At 50.8% G+C, this 25,891-nt stretch overlaps 1 protein-coding gene and 2 long non-coding RNA genes across 3 annotated transcripts in view; 2 read left to right on the top strand and 1 right to left on the bottom strand.

Moving 5' to 3' along the window:
- WSCD2 (WSC domain containing 2) overlaps positions 1 to 15,179 on the top strand; it is a 116,154-nt gene extending 100,975 nt beyond the window's left edge. Inside the window, 2 exon segments of the mRNA XM_038575454.1 lie at positions 6,734 to 6,934; positions 13,182 to 15,179. Coding sequence (XP_038431382.1) covers positions 6,734 to 6,934; positions 13,182 to 13,534 — 554 coding nt within the window. The 3' untranslated portion in view covers positions 13,535 to 15,179.
- On the bottom strand, positions 10,088 to 17,601 carry LOC111092500. Its single transcript, XR_005379298.1, has 3 exons — positions 16,863 to 17,601; positions 11,041 to 11,185; positions 10,088 to 10,471 (listed from the first exon to the last, which is right to left on the bottom strand). It is a non-coding gene; the product is annotated as an uncharacterized LOC111092500 (long non-coding RNA).
- Positions 17,602 to 18,082: 481 nt separating this feature from the next.
- Positions 18,083 to 22,107, top strand: LOC119866188. Its single transcript, XR_005379297.1, has 2 exons — positions 18,083 to 18,623; positions 18,849 to 22,107. It is a non-coding gene; the product is annotated as an uncharacterized LOC119866188 (long non-coding RNA).
- The last annotated feature ends 3,784 nt before the right edge of the window (positions 22,108 to 25,891 follow it).

Raw genomic sequence — 25,891 nt, 5'->3', positions numbered from 1 at the left:
ACAACGTGGTGTTGACAGAGAGCCATCCCTGAATGCCAGCTCAGGGAGAGCCAGGGGGTGTCTATCTGAGGGTAAGAAGTGGGAGGGAGGAAGGTTAAAAAGGATGAAGAGGGACAGGTTGGAGGACGGAGTTAGCAAGAATCCCAACTTCTATATATTGTTTAATTTTTAGTTTTGGTTTAAGCGATCATTTATCAAGCGCAAAATATGCACAAGGCTCCCAGCTTGGGGTTTTGCATGCTTTTCTACCAGGATTTGAACCCAGGCCTGGCTGTCAATGGTATCTGCACGCTTAACCACTGTGTTGTGCAGCCTTTATGGGAGTTCCTGGAGAAGCCCAGGCACGGTCTGGAATCTCTCTGGCTTGTCCTGGAGAGTGGCAGGGAAAAGGAGACTCAGGAAGCATTCCATGGCTGGCCCACATCTAACCTTTCTGGGGCTGGGGCAGCAACCCTATTTAGGGAATTCTAGAATTTACAAATACAGGGATCCTCAGGATTGTTAGTCCAGGGATGCAAAGTGTTTTCATCTCATGTGTCTGTTCCAGTGAATCCCTGTTTTAGGATGAGGTCTTAAGGAGGATTCTGAGGTTCTCTTGTCTTTCAGAAACAAAATGCCTTAATCTAGTAGTGATGCCTGGTTGAGGGTATAAAGGGGGAATGGTGAGCTCTGTGCCAGATATTTACCACCTCTGCTCTAACTCAACCTCCTAACTTCAAACAGAGGGAAACTGAATCTTTTTTTTTTTAATTTTTTTATTTATTCATGATAGGCACACAGTGAGAGAGAGAGAGAGGCAGAGACACAGGCAGAGGGAGAAGCAGGCTCCATGCACCGGGAGCCCGACGTGGGATTCGATCCCGGATCTCCAGGATCGCGCCCTGGGACAAAGGCAGGCGCCAAACCGCTGCGCCACCCAGGGATCCCGGGAAACTGAATCTTAAGATGGAGTTGGGAGGACACCTGGGCGGCTCAGCGGTTGAGTGTCTGTCTGCCTTTGGCTCAGGGCATGATCCCTGGGGTCAGGGGATCCAGTCCCACATCAGGTTCCCTGCAGGGAGCCTGTTTCTCCCTCTGCCTGTGTCCCTGCCTGTCTCCATGTGTCTCTCGTGAATAAATAAATAAAATCTTTAAAAAGAAAAAACAAAAGGTGAAGTCAGGAGGTTGAATCTTTAGACTGACCCGTTTGCTTATCAGGTATGGGACCTTGGGCAAGATTTATTCCTCTGAGTTTCAGTTTCCTCATTTATAGTACAGAGATGTCAATACTGAACTCAATGGCAGCTTTGAAAATATATAATAAGACCATGTGTATGAGGCTATAGTGTTAAAATACACATTATTTTTTAATGACCTGAAAGGGGGGACAATCAGCTATTAGGCAAAGTCAAAGGCGGGAGGTTGGTCTTTGACTACATAGTAGAATTACCTGGGGAGCTTTTTTTCTTCTTTTTTAAGATTTTGTTTGATCATGAAAGACCCATAGAGAGAGGCAGAGACATAGGTAGAGGGAGAAGCCCACTCCCTCTGGGGAGCCCGATGCAGGACTTGATCCCAGTACCCCAGGATCACGCCCTGAGCTGAAGGCAGACGCTCAACCACTGAGCCACCCAGACATTCTACCTGGGGAACTTTTAAACTCTTGATGCCCAGGTTGCACCCGCAACCATTTCCATCAGGATCCTGGGGGGTGGGGTGGGGGCTGTGACATCCATGTTTTTTTTAAAACCTCCCCAGGTGATTCCAGGGCAGATTCCCAGTATTCCAGAGACTGCTGGGTTCCCTTGACTAGGAAGTCTGTATTCTCACCTCCAGCCCCACCACATTCAGAGAATATGAGATGTATTTTTTTTTTGAGATGTATTTTTATAAAAGATTTTATTTATTCATGAGAGACACACACAGAGGCAGAGACACAGGCAGAGGGAGAAGCAGGCTCCATGCAGGGAGCCTGATGTGGGACTCGATCCGGTGACTCCAGGATCATGACCTGAGCCAAAGGCAGACAGTTAACCCCTGAGCCACCCAGGTGTCCCTGCTAGATGTATTTTGACTCGAGTCTTGTGGGGGTGGATATCAAGAGTTGATCATTAATGGGGTGAGGCGTATACTAGAATTTTAAAAAAGAAAAGAGAGAGAGAATATCAACTGTCCGTGGCTGTTCCTCTGGCTCACACTGTAGAAAGGTTTCCTTCAGTGCATCTGAGAAAGAGCAGATTGTGGCCTGTCACAGGCAGTGGAAGCCTTTGGAGCAGCTCCCCCTTCGTGAAGGGCTTAAAAACCTGCTTCCTGTGTGCTGAGCCCCAGTGGAGCAATGGTGGGTTGGCCCTGGGAGTTAGGGCCTGGCAGTGGGGTGCAGACACGTGGGTGAGCCCCCTGCCATAGCATTAGTCAGCTCTGCTAACCTCGAATCGCTCCCAACATCACCTCTGCAGCCGAGAGACACTTCAGGAAGTCCCCGAACCCTGCTGGGTCCTGGGTTTGAGAACACGCTAGCCCTGTGCCCATGGGTTTCATCTACCTGGGAGGTCAGGATCCTCCCCTATCCCATCCCATCTGCCTGGAAACCTGCTCCCCAGGCCACGGGCCACACCCCCTCCACTGCATTGCTGGCAGACTCGCGTGTCCTCCTGCTTTGTCTTCCTTGTACCCAGGGCATCCCTGCGTCATGGCCCTTGTTATAAATCTATCATGTCACGGTTAGCAATGCTAAGCATTGTGGGTGTTTTATTGAATGTCTGCAATGGGATCATGAGTCCAGGGACGCAACAGGGTGGGTGCTTTATATATTCTGTGATTTGGTCCGGGGCAGGGTTGTGCAGAAGTGGACAGGACTCACCCGAAGGGCGTGGAGGGAGCCCCAGGCAGAGGCGGAGATGTGACAAGCAGCAGGAGGAGGAAACAGAGCAGTTGGTCAACAACAGGGTTTGGTGGCAGCGTGTTGGACCGTGGGAGGGGTGAGGGCTGTGGCAGTGATGCAGGAAGGAGCAGCCTGAGCTGGGTAGGCAAAGGCCCTGAACCCCATTATCCTGGGGCCATGGGCCAGGCAGGGAAATACCCCTCTGGCCGCAGAGCTTCAGATGGATGTTCAGCTGCAGGGACAGGGGTGGGAAGTAGGGGACGGGGGTGGGGGGACAACGACATCAAGAGCCCACTGACTGGAGGTGAGGGGCCTCAATGATGGCCCAGAGAGGGTGGTTTCTGTAGGATGAGCCCATGCTCCAGGGACTCCTGCTGCTTGGAGTATTTTAGGGTTTCTTCCCTCATCCCTGCCACTAACTAGCTGGATAAGTGGGGGTGCATCCTCCCCCACCCCACACCCAGCTTGAAACGATTTCCTCCTCTGTAACAAGCTGGTGTTGGGTGGGTGACCCCCAGGGCCCTCCTAGGTCTGATGGACTGCCTGGCACTTCCTCTGCAACCTTCTCTCCTCGCACCTGAGCAGGCTGCCCCTCCAAGGGACTGCTAAGGGAGGGAGGGAGGGGGGAAGGAGAGGGCATGTCTGGATGGGTGGCTTCTCCCTTCCCGGAGGCCAAGCGTCTGTACCACTTGAGCTCTGCCTGCCGCTTACCCAGAGACGATGGCCCTTTGTAAAACGTGACTTGGGTCTTTGTCCATCTATCTGTCTGTCTGTCTCTTTCTTGGTCTTGCTGGCTCTGTCTCCTGCTTTTTCCTTCCTTGTGCCTCTGATCTTTTTCTCCTTATTTTGTTTCTGTGTCTACTTCTCTTGGGATCCCCTTCTTCTCCCTCCCTGTCCCCCTCCCCATCTCAGGGACCCCGCTGCCCCGAGTGTAGGCTCCAGCTCTGTGGCAAGAGGGGCTGGGTTGACTGCCCGGAGTTGACCAAGGCCCTGCTAGGCTCCTGGGGGCCCTGGATGCCCCAGGACATTGATGAGGCAGCCTCTCGGCCCCGCTGATACAGGAAAGGATTTCTGAGGACGGCCCCCAAATCAACCCCATTACCCCTGGAGGACCACCAGCCTGCAGAGTGTCCATGTGCAGAACCAGGAGCAGGCCGTTCCTGCCCAGTAGACACCAGGGCATGCAGAAATGTGGGGTTTTTGCCCCTGCCCTTTTCCATGCTGGCTTCCTTAGCTGCAAAGTGCACTGACAACTGTCATATGGAGGATGAGGGGGAAGGAGAATGTATATCTTATTCTGGCCCTGAATCCACAAGTTCGTTTCTCCAAAGCCTGGGACTGTTGTCCAGCTCCTGAGAGTTTCTGAGGCTCACGTGGGTGCCCCAGATAAACTGCTAGTGTGATGATCCCTCAAAGTAATGGGATTTAAATTCTCCCCCTTGATGCAATGGAGGAGCTGGGTCCTGTTTCAGGAGGAGGGGAGGGGGGGCCCCTGGCAGTGGAGGCCAGCAATTCCGCTCTGGCCCTGTGCTTGCATCCCTGATGGCTGTGTAATCACCTAGATGGCCCTCCCTGGAGGATCCTCCAGCCACCATCCCCAGTTCCACAGGCAGGTGGATCCCATGTGGCTTAAAGGCTTCTTCCTAGACATAGAACTCCTCTCTCTGGGAGGCATTGTTCTAAATCTTCTCCACCTCCCTACTTCTCCAGCAGACCCTACAAACTAACTTCTTAGGTGACCCAAATCTGGAATCTAGAGCAGGTCTTTTCTTATGTGCATTGTTTTTGTATCTTGATAAACACCGTGCTAGGCTGACTCCATCACGTAACAGAGAGAAATGTGATCTGAGAGCTGACTTAGACTAGTTTGACCACTCTGCCAGGTTTCTGTTTATTTTTCTTCTCTGAGAACCTGTATGAATTCTTTGTAACCCCCGCATGTGTTTTTCTGTTGCTATGCTCATGGCGAAATGCATTTTGACAAAGATAAAACACAATCCTAGATGGGAAGTTCCTTGTCTGTGTCATGAGGAGCTTTGCCGATGGAATGCCTGATTGCATGCCATGAAATCGTATCCGGTGCCACCTTGTGGGTAAACATCTGTGTCCCAGACTTGTTCTCAAGCTTCCAGACCCCATCCCTCATTGTCGCATGACACTGCATGGTCCATGGGCCTCAAAGGCAGTGGGTTAATATTTCCTTGTGGGCATGGGCCGGGGCTAGACTGGTTCCTGCAGCTTCACTTGGCAAGTGCCAGGATGGAATCTGGCTCTGGAAATGACAGTCCATTCCTGACTCTTCTACCTTGTGACCCTGGTGGGGTGGGTATGGGGGGTGCTATACCTGTCTGAAACCTGATCTCCAGGGACAGGAGTAGGTACCATATTGGCCTCATTTTAATCCACCTTAAAAGCCAAAGTGTAGAGCCTCAGAAACCTTTGTGCAGGGGTAAGGCGAGAAAAAGTGAGCACGGTGGCTTCTTGGCCCACAGTGTCACCCCAAGACTTGTTCTGGTTGAGCAGCCATTGATCTAAGTCCTCCTAGGTACCTCACTGACTTTTCAAACAGCCCTGTGAAGTAAAAGCAGCATGGTCCCATTTTATAGAGGAGGAAACTGAGGCCCAAAGAAATAACAGTGAGTTGAAACACAGCCAGTATCTTGAAGGCCCAGTCCCAGAACATTTCTACTTGGCTTTCAAGATGCCATCCAAGTGCCTTAGCTCCTGTGAGAGCAAGAAGCTCAAGAACTCAGTCTCAGGAGCCTGGGTAGCTTGGTTTGAATCTTGGCTCTGCCTCTCACTCACTCTGTAACTTGGGCAAAATCTTTGATCTGTGCCTCAGTTTCCTTATCCATAAAATCTCTGAGGATCACTGAAAGCGTGGAGTTGCCTAATTACATAAAAGGCTCAGGCCAGTGTCCAGCACACAACTGGCACCAGAGAAACATTCTGCGGCCACCCACAATTTCTCTCAGTTCCTCAGCTGTTGAAATGAAAATCCGATCATGTCCCGCTTTCTTTTGCTTAAATCCTTTTCAGGGCTGCCTAATCTTTGTGGTCTTAGTACTGAACACTCCATCACAACTGCTAAAATCTGATCCAGCTTTACACTCCCTTCTTTCTGCTCTCAGCAGTCACACACATGACATGTTTCTTCTGACCCACCCCAGGACCTTTGCATCTATTGTTCCCAGCACCCTTTCCTTCCTCTCTGGAGCTAGCAAATTCCTCATCCTTCACAAGTTAGCTTAAGCACCTCTTCCTCCAGGAAACCTTTCTGGATGACGCTGAGCAGATCAGTGATCTTGGCTAGGCTGGCTGGGCTGCTCAGCACCTGCCTGTGGCACCCATGTCTGTTCCACGAGTCACCATCTGGGACCAACAGCCTTCTAGCGCATGTCCTTCTCACAGTGATGGCAGGCGCACACAAGAACAAACATGATGCACCTTGGGTCTTTAATAGAGACCCGCTTCTGTCCTCATTCCACTGGCCAAAGTGAGTCATGCAGCCATGCCCAGAGGTGTAGACTCCGTGCAAAGAAGACTCCTCCAGTGCATCACTGTCAGGCGCCTCTTGGGGCACCTGAGCAAGAAATCTATGTCTCTTCTGCAGCACTAGGGGTTTGTTAGTTCATTTATGTCATGATCTGCATAATCTGGCTCCCAAAGACAGCAAGAGCCGTGGATATTCTTGCAGATTTTTATCCCCACCTCTCAGCACAGTGCCTGGCACACAGTAGGTGCTCCGCACATCTGGGGGGAAATGCATGAACGTGGGAGGATTCCTGGGTGGCCCCGGGGAGTGCCCGGGACTCCGAACTCCTTGCACTGACGGTCACATACCCCAACCCGCCCCCCCCCCACCTTGGGAAGGCTTCAAAGGCGAGCGGGACCACTGGCGCAGCGGCAGGACCATCTGCATCAAGACGCATGAGAGCGGCCAGAAGGAGATTGAGGCCTTCGATGCAGCCATCCTGCTCATCCGTAACCCCTACAAGGCACTCATGGCAGAGTTCAACCGCAAGTACGGCGGCCACGTGGGCTTTGCGGCGCATGCCCACTGGAAGGGCAAAGGTAGGGGGAGGGGCAGGCCCGGGTGCGGGGGAGGTGGGGGAGCAGCCAGTGCTGTCTGCTGCCAGGGATCCAGAAGGGCCCCCCCGCCGTGGTGCGCCACCCCACGAGCTGCACCTGCTGGGAGCCTGGGTGATGCCATAGTGCAGCCATCCAGGGCATGGGCTCAAGGGCAAGACTCCCTGGGTTCAAACCCCAGCTCCACCACTACCTTCCTGAACTTAGGCTTGTCCCATCTATAAAACGGGAGCAATAATTGTGAGAATTTTTAACCCTTTACAAACAAATCCAGTAAATGTGACTCCTTATGGAGATGGAGACTCTCACATAATTGATATGGGATGAATAGAAACAGTTTCTAGAGCCCTCTCCTGAGAATCAGGAGACCTGAATCCAGCCTACAGTCAGGGGCTGATGGCCAGGTCACTCAGGAGCTCCTAAGAACTCGCAGAGCATCATTTCCATGAACCCATCCCTAACAACTCTGGGATGTAAGGTTCAGTGACTTGTGCTAGGCTCCACACCTGGGAAGTGACAGTGTTGGCTAACAAGCTGCATTTTTTTTTTTTAAGCAGCGAATCTTATACGATTGGGGTTTGAGACTCATTTCCAGCACTTAGTAGATGACAGCCTTGGGGATGAATGTCTCACTCCAGAGCGGTGGCCCATGATAATGGTGAGAGCTCTGGAGTCAGACCCAACTTCTATCAGCTGGAGTATCTTTGACCCCTCTGGCTCTCAGAACCCCATATCTATTATCATCCACATCTCCATCACTGTAATGAGAGTCTTTAAACCCCAAAATGAACCTTGTTTTATAGATGGGACAAGCTAGATTCAGGGAGGTGAAGAGGCTTTTCCAAAAGGAGGTGGTGGACCTGGGGTTTGTCCCCAGACAGTCTTGCTCCTGCCCTTAACCACAGCCCTATGATAACGGATCGGACAAAATATTGATGGATCAGTAAGATCACCCAGTCCCGTAAGTGCTCTGTACGTGTGAGCTCTCTTCACCTTAGCCTCTGGGAGCCAGGCTGCTCCAGGCTCAGCCTTGAGAGGTGCTTTCCACTTTACCCCTTCTAAAGCTGCTTTGAAGCCCCGGCCCCACCCCAGAGAAGTCTGGAGCTTGGCAGCATGGTGTTAATGCAGCAGTCCAGTACTTAATGACCTCATTCATCACAACCCTTGGGCCTCTTTGGCCAGCTGTGCCCTGGGCTCCTAGTTCAGTCAAGGGGGTCCCTTGTTCCTCCCCTTGCTTTACTCCCCCTCTCAGAGGGTGGAAGCTTAGGTGGTGACATTTATTCCCAGAAGATTTGTAGTTGAAAATGACCACTGCTCAGGGCCAGGCTGAGAAGTCTACAGGTGCATGTGGCAGAGGCCTGCCCAGAGCAGAGACTTCTCTGGCCCAGTTGGAAAGGACCTGGGGGTGACCAACCCCAGTGGTCCTCAGTTCCAACTACGTATCAGCATCCCCAGAGGGGTGTGGGGAAATCCCACCGGACCAGGACCATTGGTGCAGTGGAACCTGGGCATCGGTATTTTTCTAAAGCTCCCCACTGCTTCTAGGGTACAGGTAGGACCAAGAACCACTGATTAATCCTCTATGGATTAATGGGGAAACTCAGGCCCAGAGAGAGGCAGGGAACCTTCCCAGGTCATTTGGGCACATGGTGGCAGGAGTAGAATCTGGCTCTCTGCCTCCCAGGCCTCCTGCTGCCCCCAGAGAAAAGGGAAGGGAAATCACTTGGGAAGCTCCTAGCACTGTGCATTCATGAGGACATTTAAACCTTCTAAGTCCCTGGAGAGGTGAGAAAGGGTGCCAGTCCTGGTGGCATTCCATTGCACAGGTGAGAAAACCATCCCAGGAAGGGAGCAATTATGTGGCTAAGCTGCCCCCCTGCCCCCACCCTCGGCCAGGCTTCACCCAACTGGGATTGAACCCAGGCATTAGCTACCAGGCTGTCTCTTAGCTTGGGGATGTCCCTGACTTTGTGATGAATTCACAGCTTCTCTCCTGGCTTAGCATCTGGTCTCAGGTTCAGGTAGTTCTAATTCCCAGGAGCCACCTTGCCTCTTTTTCCTTACTCAAGGCAGCTGGGAGCTTTAAAATCAAAGATCAGGAAGGTGTTGGGACAAGCTGTACCATGAGGCTGCAGGGGATGGGAGAGAGGAGGTTCCAGCACCCGCATCTCCTAGCAGGGGCCCCGGGGGCCCCACAGTAGTCTGGGATGGGGAGCCTTCTCCCTGCATCCCCTCCCAGGCCTGACCCAGGTCTGAAGGGCCCTGGGAGCCTTCCCCAAAAAATCCATTTCTCTGTTTGCCCTGTAGACACTGGAGTTTGAGCCCCTTGCTTTAGATTGCCCGCACCAGCCACGGCCACAGCAGTATCACTTGGAAACTGGTTAGAAATGCAAATCCTCTGGCCATACCCCAGACCCTGTAGAAACTCTGGGAGGGCGGCTGGGCCATCTGCGTTTTACCAATCCCTCCAGATGTTTCTGATGCATGCTCCAGTTTAAGAACCACTGCTTTCAACCCCTGCTGTTTGTACCGCTCACAGAGTGGGGCCTGTGTAGCAGTGGCTTCCACATCAGCTGGAAGATTTTTTAGAAAAGCACATCTCTGCCCTCGGGCTCTCTGAACAGGAATCTGCATTTGAACAAGATTCCCAGAGAAGCGAAGCCTCTTGTGCGCTTTGCCTTAGTGTGTGAAGGTCAACCCCTAAAAAGCAGAGTTCCCTAGCAGTTGAGTGCCTCCACCCCCCACCCCCACCTGTGCCCTCTTTCCATTTAGAGCTGGGGCACGGCTCTTGTAACCCTCCCCCCCCCCCATTTTTGGTTCTATAACGTTAATTTTACAATCTCCCTGGAGTGGGGCCAAAGCAAAGTTTTATGTGATCTGATTACACAAGGTGAATTGTCCTGGATCTGTTTAATGAAACAGACGGCGTTTAATGATTCCGTGGGGAATTAAGCGCAGTTAAGCTATTAATCAGGCCCTGGTTCCTCTGGACAAGAAGAGGGAGCATGAAGACTGGGGGGTGCCCTGCTGGGCGCACCTGTGTGACCCTTCCGGTGGAACCAGTGCTCATGCTCTGTGGTCTGTGGCTTGGCTTCTTTATGACTCAGTTTGAAGGCAGCAATCAATGACCAGGAATCCTGTGCTAATCAGGACTTCTGAGGGTTTCTTTTTTTTTTTTTTTCCTTCTTTTCCACGAAGTTCAGGAGCTTCCAGGGAGGGATCGGTGGGGTAGGTGAACAGCTGCTGCCAAAGCAGCCTGGGGAGCTCTGATCCCAGTGATAATGGGGTAGGGCTGGGTTTGGTGGGGATGGGCATCTTTGTGACACCAGGGTGCCACCATCAGGAATCCTCGTGACAGCAGCTGGCATTTAGTGAGCACCACCTGGGTCCCAGGGGTCCCCTGCCGCAGTCCTTGCCCCTCTGCTTCCGTTCTATCTGCATGGCCAGGATGCAGGTCTTAGCACGTTTTGCCAATGGATAAACTGAGTCTCGAGACGGACTGGAGTTCCCAAGCTGCCACAGCTAATGGAGACAGGAAGGGGGTTGTGAATGCGGCTAGTCTGTACCTACCCTCTGTAGGACCCAAAGTCAGCCATGAACAGATCCTGAGTCGTAGACTAACACCCAAAGCGAGCAGTGCTCGACTAGGAGCTGGAGCTGATCGGAACAGGAGCTCTGGAAGGGCTTGCCAGGAGGCAGGAGCCAGGCTCAGTCTGAATAGACTGGGTTGGAATCCTGTCTTGGGCAAGCACAGTGTGGCCTGGAACAACTGGCTTCAGGTCTCCCAGCCTCCTTTATCCATACCCCACCCCCACCACCACCACCCCGTGTGTAAAACTGCTGGTAATCCCCACTCTCCAAGCTTCTTGGGAGCACAGTTCCTGCTTGGGAGCAGAAAATGTGAAGTGACTCAGGCACCGTACACTCCCATCCCAGGACGCTGTGCAGTCAGCAAGGGGGCTGTGCCCTCTGCAGCCCATCTGCACCCAAGGCTAGGTCTACCCTCTGTAGGACCCTGACTGCCATGCAGACGGGTCCTTCCTCTTCCCTTATGACCTCCAAGCTGCAACCCTCACCCCTCCAGCAAATACCTAAGGTTAGTCAGAAATGGCCAAGCTTAAAAATCCAATCCGTGTGCTACCAGGCGACTCAGTACCACCTTCATCCGCCTGGGCTTCTGCTAGAAAGGCAACAGGTGTCCTGAGCCATCAGGAATGCGGTGAGGTGACACAGATTCTGAAAAAAAAAATTACAACAGAACATATACATGCTATATGTTCTTCTAATCACTCAGATACATCTGGTCTTAACCTATTACAACAGTATGGGCCCAATTAGCCAGATACCATTGTAAATCATCTACCGTAAGCACGAAAGATCTCCTTGTCACCCACATCAATGTTTTGCAAGGAGCAGTGGTGTTCTGGGGGTGCACAGGGAAGCAGGAGCCTCACCATAGGGTCTAATGTGTTCTGCAAAGAAAGAGGAGCCCTTTATCATGTCACACTTTGGCGGTGGGGAATTCCAATTTAGTTCAACCACCATTTATTGAGCCCCTGCTGGGGGTAAAACAGTGGGATGTAGGGGGGTGAGGCTACTGCTACCGGAAAAGATCAGGACCTGGAATCAGGTCTGATCTGGATGCTGCTGCCTGGCTGTGTGACCTTGGGCCAGTCACCTTACCTCTCTGAGCTCCCATTTCCTCACTGGTGATATAGGGTCAACAGCAGCCCTTTCCTTTCAGGGTAGTCTTTAGAATTAGAGATCTTGGGTACCCATCACCCAGCAAAGGAGGAGGATTTGGTTATTAACCAGCTGGGACCCCCTAACCCGGCTTGGGAGACTCACAGACCCTCCTTCAATAAGCACATCCCTCTGGACGGTGCAGGGTGGGGTTGCTTCTGTGAGAAGCAGTGGGTCTGGCTTCAGGATTTCAGAACACCTGCCTTGTGACTGTCCAGCGGGGGCTCAGAATCCCTTTCTCCCTTCCCGTCGTCATCAGTGATCACCCCACCTCCCCATCCCCTGCAGCTCCCCAGCTCCCCATTTTGTCCATTTCAGCAGCTCCAGAGCTGGCTGGTGTCTCTTTGAGGTTCTCTCCGGGGCTCCCTAAGGAATCACCCACATTCTTTTGTAGCCTGCCTTTCAAGTCAGAGCATCCCAACACACCTTCTCAATGTTGGTGATGATTCCCCTGCCAGTTTACCATGGTAAGGTAATAAACTCCAAAAATATAAATACACATGATAAAAAGTAGAACAGTAAGGCAAAGATGACAATCTAGATAATCCGACTTAAACTGTACCCCCAGCCCAGTCTACTGGAGAGACCTTCAACAGACATGAGGGGGCTTAGATGGGGAACGCTGAAGCCCAAAGATTGGCCTCCTGCCTGAGTCTGGGAAAACGATTGTCCTGTCTCAGAACAGAGTAATGGCAGGAATAACAATTGGCAACGTTTGCTGAGCCCCTACTGGGTACGGGGTGCCATGCTAAAACCCTTAGAGGATTTTGTTTGTTCCTCGGCAAGTCACTATTTTTTAAATTTAAATTCAAGTTAGCACAGTAGATTATTCGTTTCAGGGTAGAATTTAAAGTCATCAGTTGCATATGACTTACATCGGGTACGTGCATTTAATGCCCATCGCTCAGTTACCCCGTCCCCCCACCCAAACCTCCTGTGCATTTATCCACTTCTCTATACAAATGTCCTATTACCATCCTGTGCATAGATCCCATTACCAAGCAGGATAACTATTACTGCACAGAGTAGCTTGATAGTCTGAAGCCAGACTGCTCAGTTTCTAATCCTGGCTCTGCCCCTGAGTAGCTGTGTGACCTGGAGCAAATTACTTGACCTCTCTGCGCCTCACTTTTTCTGTTAAGTGAAGAAAATGATGATACCACTATTACTTGGTTAATATAATAACCACTATTACTTGGTTAATATAAATGTATATAAAAATACAGTAATATGCATTGTTGGAGGAGTCTGGGCCATGCATGCAGTAAGCACCCGACAAGTGTTAACTGTTCTCCCTGAAGAGAAGGAAAAGCTCAGAATGCTCCAGATAGAAGCAGCAGCCAGGAGGTGGGGAGGAGTCGGGCCAGGCCAGGGCCTCGAAGGAGTGAAGGCTGTTGCCAGTCACTGACTTCCTGTGTGCCCACCACCATCTGACCCTGGTCCCTTGAGTGCCTCCCCTCTCTGACTGGGCCCTGCCTCTTCTCTGCAGAGTGGCCTGAGTTTGTGAGGAACTACGCCCCGTGGTGGGCCACGCACACGCTGGACTGGCTCAGGTTCGGTAAGAAGGTGCTGGTGGTTCACTTTGAGGACCTGAAGCAGGACCTGTTCGTGCAGCTGGGCCGCATGGTCAGCCTGCTGGGTGTGGCCGTCAGGGAGGACCGGCTGCTGTGTGTGGAGAGCCAGAAGGACGGCAACTTCAAGCGCTCGGGCCTCCGCAAGCTCGAGTACGACCCCTACACGGCCGACATGCAGAAGGTCATCTCTGCCTACATCAAGGTGGTGGACGCGGCCCTCAAGGGGAGGAACCTGACCGGCGTCCCTGATGACTACTACCCCAGATGATGCGTTGGGGAGGGGGGAGAAGTGGGGAGGGGCCGGGGACCCCCGCCCCTCTGTCCTCTCCACTTTGAGGACAGTCCCCCAGCTGCTGTGGGCCTTCAGTGAGTTTCCTGCATGACAGAGGAAGCTCCAGGGAAGAGACTGCCTGCCTGGGCCCTCCCCACCCCACTCACAGCCCCCCTTGGAGATAGAGGGGGCCGCTGCTTTGGGGTGTTGCAACCACATGGACCCTTCTCTGTCTCCCATGTCCCTACCCTGCTGCCCTGTGGGAGGGAGGGCTCATGGCATCCCCAAGACCCGGCAGCCCCACTGCTGAGGTCGAGGATCTTGATTTGAGAGCTAGGGGGACTGTTGCAGAAGGAAATGGACCCCGACTGTGTCCCCTCCTGGGCCGAGCGTCCACAGCCTGCCCTTTTCTCCTCCGCCCCTGGGAGGCACTGGCACCAATGTGGACTCAGGACACTTCTGTCTGAAGAAAGGCTTCTGACGTTCTCAGTGGGGTGTGGAGGCACTGGTGCTCCCAGTGTGCTAACTGGCACCACCGTGGGTCACACTGCTCCTGAGAAACCATCTGGTTGCCTGACCACCTCGAGGGCCAGAATTCTGTGCTCTTCTTCCCCCGCTTCAGCCAGGAGGGGACCTTGGCATCTTTGATCCCACTTCCAGGGGTTCCTCAGGCGCCAACGGTTAGCTCCAGGATGGCCAGCCACATGCCAAATCCTAAGATTGACAGCCCCAGTGACCTCTCTCCATGGTGGGGCCCGATGCATTGATCTTACACTGCCCTCTGACCCCTACCAATGGGTCCTTTGCTATCCGGGTGAGAGAGAAGGGGTGCTCCACATCAGGTTGGACCAGGACCAAAAGAGACCCCCACTACCTTCCTGGACCATTCCCTTGGTCATAGTCCAGTGGGGCCAGCTTCCCTTGGGATGGTTCTTTAAGAGAATGGTTCTTCCATTTCCACACAAACCCTGCTCCCTTGGTGGTAAGACCTCAAACCAAAGGATTCTCAAGGACCTTGGTCGCTAATCCTGTCTTAGAAAGCACTGATTGGGGATCACATCTTTGCCCACCCCACCCCCCGCCTTGGATACCAGTGGCTTCGCATCCGGCCCACACCTGCACCTTTGCCACCATGTAGATGCAAAAGCCATAGGTCACAGATCTTTGCTATTCTGTCTGGAGCAGCCCCCCAGTAGGCTTGGGGTGCAGGTAAATGCTCGTTTCCAAATACCCAAGAGACTACGGAGAAGGCGAGTGTAAAGAGATATATTTTTTTAAGAGGAATATAACTAGTACATTCTGCCCTTTGGCACCTGGCCACGCAGAGGGAAGGGCTTAGGGCCTGGGCCTGTGGCTCTCTTCCCTGATCCCCTCAGCTGTGGGATTTAGGCCACCCCCAGGGCCCAGCCAGGGGCTGCTGAATGTATTTTGTACCTTGTCTCTTTCCCCCCAGGCTAATTTCTAGTCTTTTGAGAGCAGTACAGGGCGTGGCCTCCCCTCCCGCTTCGAGGTCTGTCCCCCGGAGACTCCAGGTCCACCACCTGGGCCAGTTCTGTTGGTGGTCACCTCAGGCCACAGGCCTCTGTCTGAAGATTCCTCAGGTCAACACCATCATTAAAAAGAGACTTTGTTTATTCTAGCACATGGTAGAGCGTTGTGTGAGTGTAAGAGAATTGCTCTGGGGGGAGGTAGTTGTGTTTGTGTCTGGGAAGTACAACGTGCCTGTGTGTGTGAAACTGCTCACCTACCCTTGTATGTCTCGAGACGGCGTCCCCCGTGTGGATGTGATGACTGCCCCATTTCTAAGGGGTTGTGTGGGCTCCTGTGTGTGGAATTGTGCACTTGTAGAGGAGGAAAGGGCTCGAGTGTGAGCCCCGTGCCAGGGAAGGCGCCTGTTGTGGAGATTGTCAGATTGCCAGATTGTCTCTGGTCTCAAGTTGTGTCTCCTGCCTATGCCTTGTCCTTGGCAAGTGTGCGTCTGTGCGGGGGTGTGGTGTAAACGCCCCTGTATGGGTGTGTGCATGTATGGAGGGGGTTCCCTTCTGTGTGAATGTGCAAGGGACATCCCTGGGTGTGGGGCGCTGTGAATTTGTATGTGCAGAAGGGAAGCCAGTAAGAGCAGAAGAGAAGGCTTCTTTGTCTCCCGGGAGGGACCAGCGTTTCCATACTGCCTTGTGGGCAGAAAGGGGGAGGAAGGGGATAAGCCAAGTGCAGACAGGCAGAGGAAGGGGAGGGAGAGACTTCTCCCCATCATGAGGGATTGCTCAGGATGGGTGGGTGAGGACACCTCCCCACCCCCCGCACCCCAGTCCTGGGTTCTCTGAAGTAGGGAGGGCGAAAGAAGAGCTCAGAAAGCGGGAAGAGCAGGAGGCTGCTCCAGGACCAAGGGCAGGGTCTTTCTCTTCTGGGATTTTGTGTTGGCTTCAGAAATCTAGGAGGTCTCCTAGACCCCGGCCAAAGTCTCAAGCCAAGTCTGACCTGGTCACAGATGGAGCCTCAATCCTGGAGTCTTGATCCTGGGTGACAGTGGAGCCCTAATTCTAAACACCTGCTGATCCATGATCCTGATCTCCTACAGATTCCCACATCGATTCCATCCCCACATCGAGCCTCGGCCCCACCCGTACCAAGTCTTGACCCAAGTCACTGATGGCACTCCAGCCTGGGTAGTAGGCTAAACTCAGACCTGCCCCCAAACAAATGCTGATCCTGTGTGTGGACTGTGCCTGAATCTGCCACAGCTCTGATTCTGGTTGGAAACTGAGCCCCAGTCCTGGCCCTGGAGGAGTCTTTTCCTTGGCCTCTGGGCCCTCATCTGACCTTAGATTGAGCCTTGTCTCTGGTCTCAAGTTGAGCCCTAAAGCCCTATGCCAATTTCTTTTACCTTTTCCATGATCTCTTCCTCCCTGACCAGAAGCGAAGGAAGCCAGGGCGCATCCAGCCCCACACTCCCTAGACACTGCTGCTCAGATCTCACGGATCCTGTGCCGCGTCCTTCTCCCCATCACAGATGATGGTGGGGAGGAAGGAAGAGATTTTTTTCCAGCCCTTTAGGCTGAGGGTAGGGGTGGGGGGTGGCAAGATGGACAGTTTAGCAACCTCTTCTCTGTCCATCTTTACTGCACTTCAACCGTCTCAAGTCACACCTGTGTTGCAGGCCCAGAAGGAACCAAGGTAGCATCCCCTCATTCCTTCAGCAAATACTTACTGGGCATCTACTATGTACTTGGCACTATTCTAGCTTCTAGAGACTTAAAGAGGAACACAACAGACAAAAAGCCCTGTTTCTGCACAGCTGATACTTCACCAAGTGCTGAGTACATACCCGTAAGTGGTCAGAAAGCTTCTGAGGATGCGATGGCAGGGCAAAGAGGACAGGGGCCCACGGTGGGTCCTGGCCGACCCCGGGAGGTTGTCAGCAACCCCAACAGACAGGAGCGTGGCCCACCGATGCCCGAGATTAGCCGGAACTGGCCTGAGCCCCACCAAGGTCACGGCAGAACCGGGCCAGTCAGGGACTTCTCCAGAAAGTCTCTCTGGCAGAGGGACAGTACCTCTGCATGCATCTGCAGAGGAGGGAAAGCTGGGGAACAGTGGTCACCCGGTGCAGGGTATGGTACCTGGGGGCAGCTGGGACACCTGGCTCATCCTGCTGTTGTTCCTAGAGGGGAACAGGCCATGCTGGGCATCTGCTGAAGGCTGGGATTGTTCTGGTAATCGGGGGAGGCTGCCACAGACATGTCCCTGGTGGGCAGTCTGGGAGGGGGAGAAGGATGGGGAGGCAGAGGGGTTGCCAGGGGGCATGTCCCAAGGGGACCCATCTCCTAGAAGCCAAGACCCCTTTTCTCTTGCGTTGGTTCTTCCCCATTTTTCTTCATATGCCTCCCAGGTTGCATCTCCCTCTTTCTGGTTTTATTTCCTCCAGCTGCTCATTAAACCTCTTCTCTCTTGTCCTCACCCCCCTCATTCCCCCTATTCATCTTTCTCTCTTGATTTCTGCTGTCTGTGCCAGCATCTCTCCATCTCTTCATCTCTGTCTCTCTGCCTGTCTCTTGCTCGCTCCCTACCGCCTCCCTCCCCACCCGTTTGTCCTCTCTTGCCTCCTCCTCCTCTTCCTGGAGAGTGGGGGCGACTCTGCGGGATGCAGACTCAGGGAGACAAATGCTACCCAGGCCGGTAACCAAGGAAGTGGTTTCCCTAGCAACCGAACTGCAGGCACGTGCTCCACTGCCCTGTCCCTTAGCTGTTCCAGTAAGTCCTCAGAGGGGGAAGGGGGCGCCGAGCCTGGAGACAGGAGTCTGTAAAGACACTGCTGTAGTGACCCTGAGAGGGGACTGTGGCCAGAGACTGGCTCAGTGCCTGCCACTTTGGGGACACTCAAAAATAGGAGGGGTGGGGACAGAGAGAAGCATGTAGAGGAATCCGCAGGACTGGGTGACGGACTGGATGTGGGGGGGAGGGAGGCAGTGCCAAAGGCAGCAGGGGGGCCACCAAGGCTCTGCCTGGGTAGCTGGGCGGGGGGGCGGGAGGGGAGGGTGACAGATGGAGAACTGGAGCTGAGGAGCAGGTGAGGGCGGGAGAGAAGATGGCAAGCTGACACAGCTCCCTGTCCCCAAGCCTTCCCCGTCTAGTTGGGGTGAGACTGGGGGAGGGAAGGTGAAGACAGACACAGAAATATCTCATGCAATTGTCCCTGTACATTGGCAACAAGGAACAGAGAAGGTCAGTAAACTGCTCAGGTGACACAAAAATTGGGTGGCAACACGTAGATTTGAACCTGGGTACAATCCAGAGCCTGTCCAGAAAGTGGAAGACGGAGAGGCTAGAATATGGAAAGAAAGGCAGAGAAAGAGACAGAGAGACAGCAACAGAAGAACAGAGAGAGATTTAAATCACTGATTTGCCACTTTTTCCCCTACCAGGAAAACAAAAATATGTTCCATTTTTGAGAATTGAGGACGGGGAGGGAGTAGACAACAGTGGCCAGCAGAAGGATCGTGGTTGTAGCTATAAATAACTGTCCCCAAAGAAAACACCTGTCAAGATGCATTCCCTTCCTGGGAGAGAAATTGTGTTCCTGGTCCAGGTTGATATTTCAGTGACTGGGGGGGAGGGGGAGGAGGGGAGTGACAGGGGCAAAGGGCAGAAAGTTGATCAATGTAACACGGAAACCTCGCTCAGCTTTTCCCCAAATGCAATAAAACGTGCAGGCGAGGAGAGCTATAAATCTGGATGATAATATCCGTCCTCGCAAAAGCAACATGTTTATTTATCATGTTTGCACGTTTACTATTTCCCCTCAAATTTACAGTCTGCAATCTGCCGGCGTGCAGGAGGAGAAACATGGAAATGAGAACTAGCAGAACATTGAGGAGGAAGAAATGATAAACTATTTATCCCCCGACTCCACCTCCACACCCTGGCACCTTAAATCCAATTTCAAACAAAGGTGGGGACTGATTGGAACGGGCCTGCACATCTCTGCTCTGGGCCTCTGCCGGCTAATTGAAATGAACAGTCCTCGCGGAATGGGATGATTTTTGTGTCTTCTGGAGTCATTTGCCAAACAATTACAGGGAACAGTCAACCACAAGTGAGAGGGTCCATTTCAATGGGGACCAAACTGGGATCCTCTGTGCTTGCCGGGAGGCAAAGGTGTGTTTATGGTTGTCTTACTGATGACCACTGGCCCAGGTCTGGGCATCGCTACAGCAGAAGCGTGCAAAAGATTGTTGGTATCATCCACGCATCCCAGCATTTCGCGCATTATGATCTCGGTGACCCCTAGAACTGGCTCAGGACCTGGCACATAGCAGGTGCTAAGCAAATGTATGTGGATTTTTCTGAATATGTGGATTCAGGAATATTAAAGGATATTTAGAAAAGCCACAAGTCATCAGCCAACACAGACCCAAGTTACTATTCCCCTTCTTGCCCTGAATTTTATCTGCAGTAATACTGAATTAATTACTGACTGCCCCCCTCCCTTTTCTTGCATCCTCAAAGCCAATAATGTAGCACAGCCCACTCATACTGGCTCTTGAGAACCAGTCATGTGCATCTCTTCTCAAATTCACATTCAGTGATGCTGTGCCGATAGCCTGATAGGCTGTGGTGAGAATATTTACACCATGGAAATTGGCAAATCAGGCAGATTTGTCTTTCATGGGGGATGGGGGATAGCCAGTCAAGCATTTACCAGCACGCTGCTGCCCAAAGCACACAGGCACAGGCTGTGCTAGTGCTTGTCTTGTATTCATACCACCCCCTACTCCTGGAAAGGCTTTATCTGGTTAATGTCTTCCCCTCCCTAGGACTTGGCTCAGGCTCTTCCTCTTCCAGGCAGCCTCCCTGGATTATGAAGACCACATTCAGTAACTCTTCTGACCTTGATCATAGCTTTGGATGTGGCTTTTTTTTTTTTTTTTTTTTTTGCTATCACTTGAGTAATTTGGAATCTCTCTCTCACCAGGACATGAGCTCTATTAGGGTAGAAACCATATCTTCACCTCTGTATTTCCATGGCCCCCAGCACAGACTAGGTAATAAGCAAATACTCAGCCAATGAAAGAATTAATCACATTTAACACCATCCACCAACCTTAGGGCTACAAACTTTGCAGTGAATGAATAGCAGGATCCACCTGCCCAAACAATGGCCAATAAGGGAAATAGGAAACTACTCATGAGATGAGAGTAGCTAATATTTACTGAGGAGAAATTATATGCTGGGGTGCTTTTATTATATATAAAATTATATGGAGCCAGGAGCCTGAATCACCAGGACCCTGGCAGGCAGAGGACTCAGTCTTCCCATTTTACAATCAGGTAATAGAGGCTCAGGGAAAGTCAGTAATTTGCCCAAGGTCCCACAGCTAGGAAACGATGGAACTGGACTTTGAACTCAGGCAGTCTAACTTCAGAGTCCTTATATTTAGCAGATACACTGCATCCTAGGAGGACAGATGAGCCCCAAGCCAAGAAGGAAGGGACAGGTCTGGCAAGGCGTCAGGGAGAAGACAGACTGTAGCACAGGAGACGGTGGAGGGAAATAAACTATGTGAAGGGGTGGCCTTTCTGGGGCCGAGGACCTGCGGGGTAGGGCAGGGAAGTGAGGCTGCCCCCTCGGAAAGCAAGCAGGGAGGTGGTGTGCCAGGCGTCTCTGGGTTCTAAGCAGCGAGGCTGATTTATAGATCCCCATGGCAACTGCTAAGCAATAATCTCTTACTCCACAGCTCAGTGCTTCTCTAGAAATTCTTTCCTCCTCCCTTCACTGCCACTCCCCCTAGCCCACGGAGGCAAGGTGACAGCTTCTTCCCCAGGAGAAACTGTGCTGGAGAAGAAAGGATGGGCCCAGGAGAAGGGACATTGGAGTGGAGCGGTGGGGGAGGCATAAGAAAAGAGAAAGAGGGGCTTAAGACCCCAAAGGTCCAATCATCAGATTGGAAAAGGATTGCAGAAGGGGGTTTTCAGACCACCATAAAAATCTCACGAAAACCATGAATTACCGCCCTCGAAAAATGTGACCATGCACATATACTCACACATACAGAGTTTTGTGTAGTTTCAGGGAGTGTGTAAATCCCTTGGGACCTAAAGTAGAAAATTAAAAAAATCATCTAATCTAGTGGCTTCCAAATTAGGACAATGGAATCCTATCTTTAATCAAGGCCAAATGTGATGCCTCTAATAGTGGGTTCCCATCAGGGGCAATCTTGCACCCCAGGGGGCATTTAGCAATGTCTGGAGATATTTTTGGTTGTCACAACTGGGGGGAGGGAGAGGTTCTACTGGCACCTACTGGGTAGAGACAGGGGATGCTGCTCAATATCCTACACAGCACAGAACAGCTCCCACCATGATACGAAAGGATTTGACCAAAAAGGTTAGTAGTGCCAAGGTTGATAAACCTTGGTATAATATCGAAAAAGGGGAGCTATTCATTCATTCATTCATTCATTCATTCACTCATTCAGTGAAGTGGATGAGGAGTGGGGGTATGGAGCTCCTCTTGCATCAGACAAACCTGACTCCCATTTAGACTCAGCTGTGACCTGGGGCCAACTGTTAAACATCTCTGAGCTTTAGTTTCTTCATCTCTAAAATGAAGGTTATCATGAAATATAACCATGAGGCTTGCTATACTGAGCATGGGACCATATGCACCCGGGAAGCAAAGAACAAGGGTGTTGTACTCTTTATTGTCATATTATTAATGGTGGTGTGGAAGATTTCACAAGTGAGGGATCCAATCTGTAATAACTCAGAGAAGCATCTCTCCCTGGCTAATGTGAGGGACCAGGGACTGCTAGGGACTCAATGTGTCCTCCCACAGTGTATCATTGTAATCCCCAGTGTGATGGTATCAGGGTGTGGGGCCTTTGGAGGTAATCAGGATTAGATTAAGTCACGATGGTATTAATGCCCTTATAAAAAGAGGAAAAGACACAAGATCAAGATCACTCCACTACTCTCCCTCCCTCTACTATGTGTGAGGGCCCAGCAAGAAGGCAGGAAGAGGATCCTTCCCAGCCTCCAGAACCATGAGAAATAAATGTCTTCTTTAAGCCCCTGTGATGTACTGTTATAGCAGCATCCACAGACATGTTTAAGCCAAGAGGGGTCTTGTTGAACTGAAAACCTAGCACAACAGTGTGACCATGGAACTGTATTCCCCTGTGTAGTTTATAAACTAGCCCCGAAATATACGAACGTCTCTCATCAATGTCAAATGTGACACTTGTCACAAGGACTGCCTTAAGACACACATCCCCTTGTGGGCATGTCTGGTCTGGCAGTTTATAGAAAGCTCCACCTTATAATTGCCTACCTCTACTTCCTACATTCACCAATTAGAATCCCAACATCCAACTTTGGGATGATTTTAATTTAAGAAATCTGTATTGCCTGCCTTTGCTTGGGAGTCTCCTAAAAGCAGAGCCTGGGACAAGGATTTGTGTGCAGGCCATTTAATCAAGAGGGAACACATGGGAGCAGGAAAAAGGAGATAAGAAAAGGCCAATGTTAGTTCTCTTATGAAGGTCTCAGCGGTAAGCCACGGTGGGGAAGGAAAGGGGCGACTCCACCACTCCTGAAGAGTATACAGAATGCCTCCCAGACCATGCACTGAGAGGAGCATCTGCCCATCTGCTCTCCACCTTCTCTGGTCAGGGGTTGTCAGTGGGGCTTTGAACTCTCTTGTATGGGCCCACATGAAATGCAGCAGGAGTTCATGGCACTGGAGAGGCCCAGGACCACAAGTAAGGTGTGTGGTGCACACTTGAGGCAAGGTAGGAAGAGGATGTGAATGGGGGTCCCCTACACAGAACTGTCCACACCAGCCACAACTGAAATCTGAAGTGAGCTAACAAGGGTATGGCACCATGGACATAAGATCCCCTTTCTGGGCTCAAGTCTCACCTCTGCCAATGATGAAACTCTTGAGTGTCGGGGTTCTCTTCTGTAAGGTACGAATAATAGTACCTATCTCATAGAGCTGCTGGGGGAGTGGGCAGAGCTTATGTTTTTGTTTTCGTTTTGTTTTTTTAAGATTTTATCCATTTACTTGAGAGAGAGAGAGAGAGAGAGAGAGAGAGAGGGAGAGAGGGAGAGAGCATGAGCAAGGGGGTGGGGGCGGGCAGAGGGAGCCTGACATAGGACTCGATCCCAGGACCCCAGAATCATGACCTGAGCCAAAGGCAGATGCTTAACCTACTGAGCCACCCAGGTGCCCCTGAGCTTATGTTTTTTTAAAGCATACAGTAGGTGCTCAGGAAACAGGAACAGTCACCTTTCTGCCTGTGCAGCAGCCCCAACCTGAAAGCAGTTTTTCTTGGCTGTGCAATCTGCCTCACTTTTGTGAACCTGTCTGACATGATTTATGCCACAGAATGAATTCCTAGGAAGCAAAATTGGGAGATTCTGAGGGACTCTGAGACAAAGTGTGAAATGGAGGACACGTTGGCAGGGAGGGGTTGGGAGTGAGTCACAAGGAGGCTCTTTGGGGATTAATGCCACCATAATGGTCTTCACTGAGGAGCTCATTTGACACATCCCCAATCCTTTTCTGTGGCTCACTTCTGGAACAGGTTCCAGCTGATGTTGGCTCAGCTAGAATGGATGAAAATCTTCCTTTTTCCACTCTTCCAAATAGAAAAACCACGAGACCGGCTTCAGTAGAAGGTCTCAAATTCAGATGCCTAGGGGAGCCAGCTGAATGCCATAAATGAGTTAAGTGTGCAGTAAGTACACATACTGAATACAAAAGAATATTCTTTTTCCATAAAGAATTATATTCTCCTTTTACTTTCTTGAAACATAGGGCTCTCATATCCCTTCTTTAATTTTCACACTTTTACTAGAGACATGTCCAGAGAAAGTATTCTCTACTATAAGAAAAATATACCAGTGCATTATTACATAGCAGCCAACTCGGCATTGGTGTTGGGGAAGCAATAGGGAGAGGATGGGAATTCTATATCCCACTGGTGTCACAGAAAATCATGGAGTAAGCCACTCAAAGAATCAACCTTCACTGAAACCACCATTAACTTGCAAAGACTGAGAAAATAAACTCTGGACAAAATCAAAGCTTTGAAACCTAATCCAAGACTTCTGGCAACCAGGGCAATGCTTAATGAAGAAAATAATTTAAGGACTGAATTTCTGCATTTTAAGGAAATGACAGGACTTGGGTTTCTGCCTATGGGAATAACAAAGGAGACACTTCAGTGACCACACATGACAAGGAATACCATCTTTACAGGGTGGGGCAAAGCGGGGTGGTATGAAAAAAATCACTAAACAGACAGTTGCAGCCCCCAACCATCAATAAGTTTAAACTTTAGGGGGAGGGGGAAGAATCTGATTTCCAGAGTTACTACATTATAATACTCAAAATGCTGCCTGTAAAGAATTACAAGGCATGTTAAGAAACAGGAAAGTATGGCCCATCACCCATCCATTCCTTTATTTGCTTGTTCACTCACTCCTTGGAAATTCATTGGCTTACAAACTACTCATCACCACATCCTCACTCACCAGTGAATTCTATTTATCCAACATACTCCACAAACAAGTTCAACCCTCCCTCAGATCCAGGCTATCCCACAAGGACTGAACCACAGAGTGGCTTTTTCAGTGACTCCTCCTTCATTCTAAATCAATTCATTCCACTCTCCCTCATCATGGAACTAAAGTTTGCTTCAGAAAGACCACCTAAACAAGGCTCTCCCTTCTCCAGGTCTCAGTCTCCCGCTCTGCAAAACCAGTGTGCTGAAGTGGGCAATTCCCTAAGGATTTAGTCATCCTGGTAGTGAGAAGACTAGGGGCATATGCAGGACTTGGCATCACACACACTGACCCACTGGGGGAACAAGGCCCAGAGAAAGAAAGGGCCTTTCCCAAGGGTACACCATATTTCATACCTACTTTCCCTGATGTCAAAGCTATGAATCAGAGAGCTATCACCCACCATATGCCCCTTCTCTGCACATTGATGGTCTGAATGAACTAATGCCACTATTTCCTGATGGAAAGATGATCTGGAAGATACCATACCCACTTCCTTGCCTCAGTTGGCTCTCCTGGACAGCCAGCCATACCATCCTTCTCTTGCCTCCTAGGGCTGTGTAAAGTGTTTAATTAATAAACACACCTTTAAAGCAAGCTAATGTTAAACAGCAATGTTTAAGTGCTAATTATTGTTATCATAGGCCACTTTCCACCTCATTAAATGCATGGATTTGGTAATTGTTAGCTAATTCCCAAGAAGAAACCAGGAGCCCCTCAAGTGTTAGGGTTGCTTCTTTCCCCAGAAATTCACCCAGTTTCCAAGCCACAGGACGGCAAGCTGGTTTGTCTGAAAGCTCTAATGAGGGCTCCTGTGGAAAGCGTATAGGCTCTGCCTTTATCCTTGCAGGTTAAAGTCTCAGCCTTGACATTTACTTCCCTGATGTGTGTCATTAGGAATGTTGCTCCATGTCTTTGAGCATCTGCTTCCTAGTCTAGAAAAGGAGACAAATGTATGCAGATCATTTGATCCGCTAAAGGGATTTGATTATCAATATTAATATTTCTTTTACCATTAGCTCAGCGTTTTCTTTTGCTTTTTGGTCGGCTTTATTGAAATATATTTTACATATGACAAAAGTTGCCAATTTCAGGTATAATGAGTTGATGAATTTTAATACTCATGATATAATAATATGACTACCATCAATATGATGCTATAGAACATAACCATTTCCCCAAAAAAGTTCTTTCAAGCCATTTGCAGTTAATTTCCTCCTTCCACTGCATTCTCTCCCCTTGGCCCCCTGGAAACCACTGGTTTGCTTTCTATCATGATAATTT

Source organism: Canis lupus, chromosome 26, assembly GCF_011100685.1.
Source record: "Canis lupus familiaris isolate Mischka breed German Shepherd chromosome 26, alternate assembly UU_Cfam_GSD_1.0, whole genome shotgun sequence".
NCBI lineage: Eukaryota > Metazoa > Chordata > Mammalia > Carnivora > Canidae > Canis > Canis lupus.
Note: the sequence above shows the minus strand (reverse complement) of the source record. Positions and strands in the feature narration are given on the sequence as shown.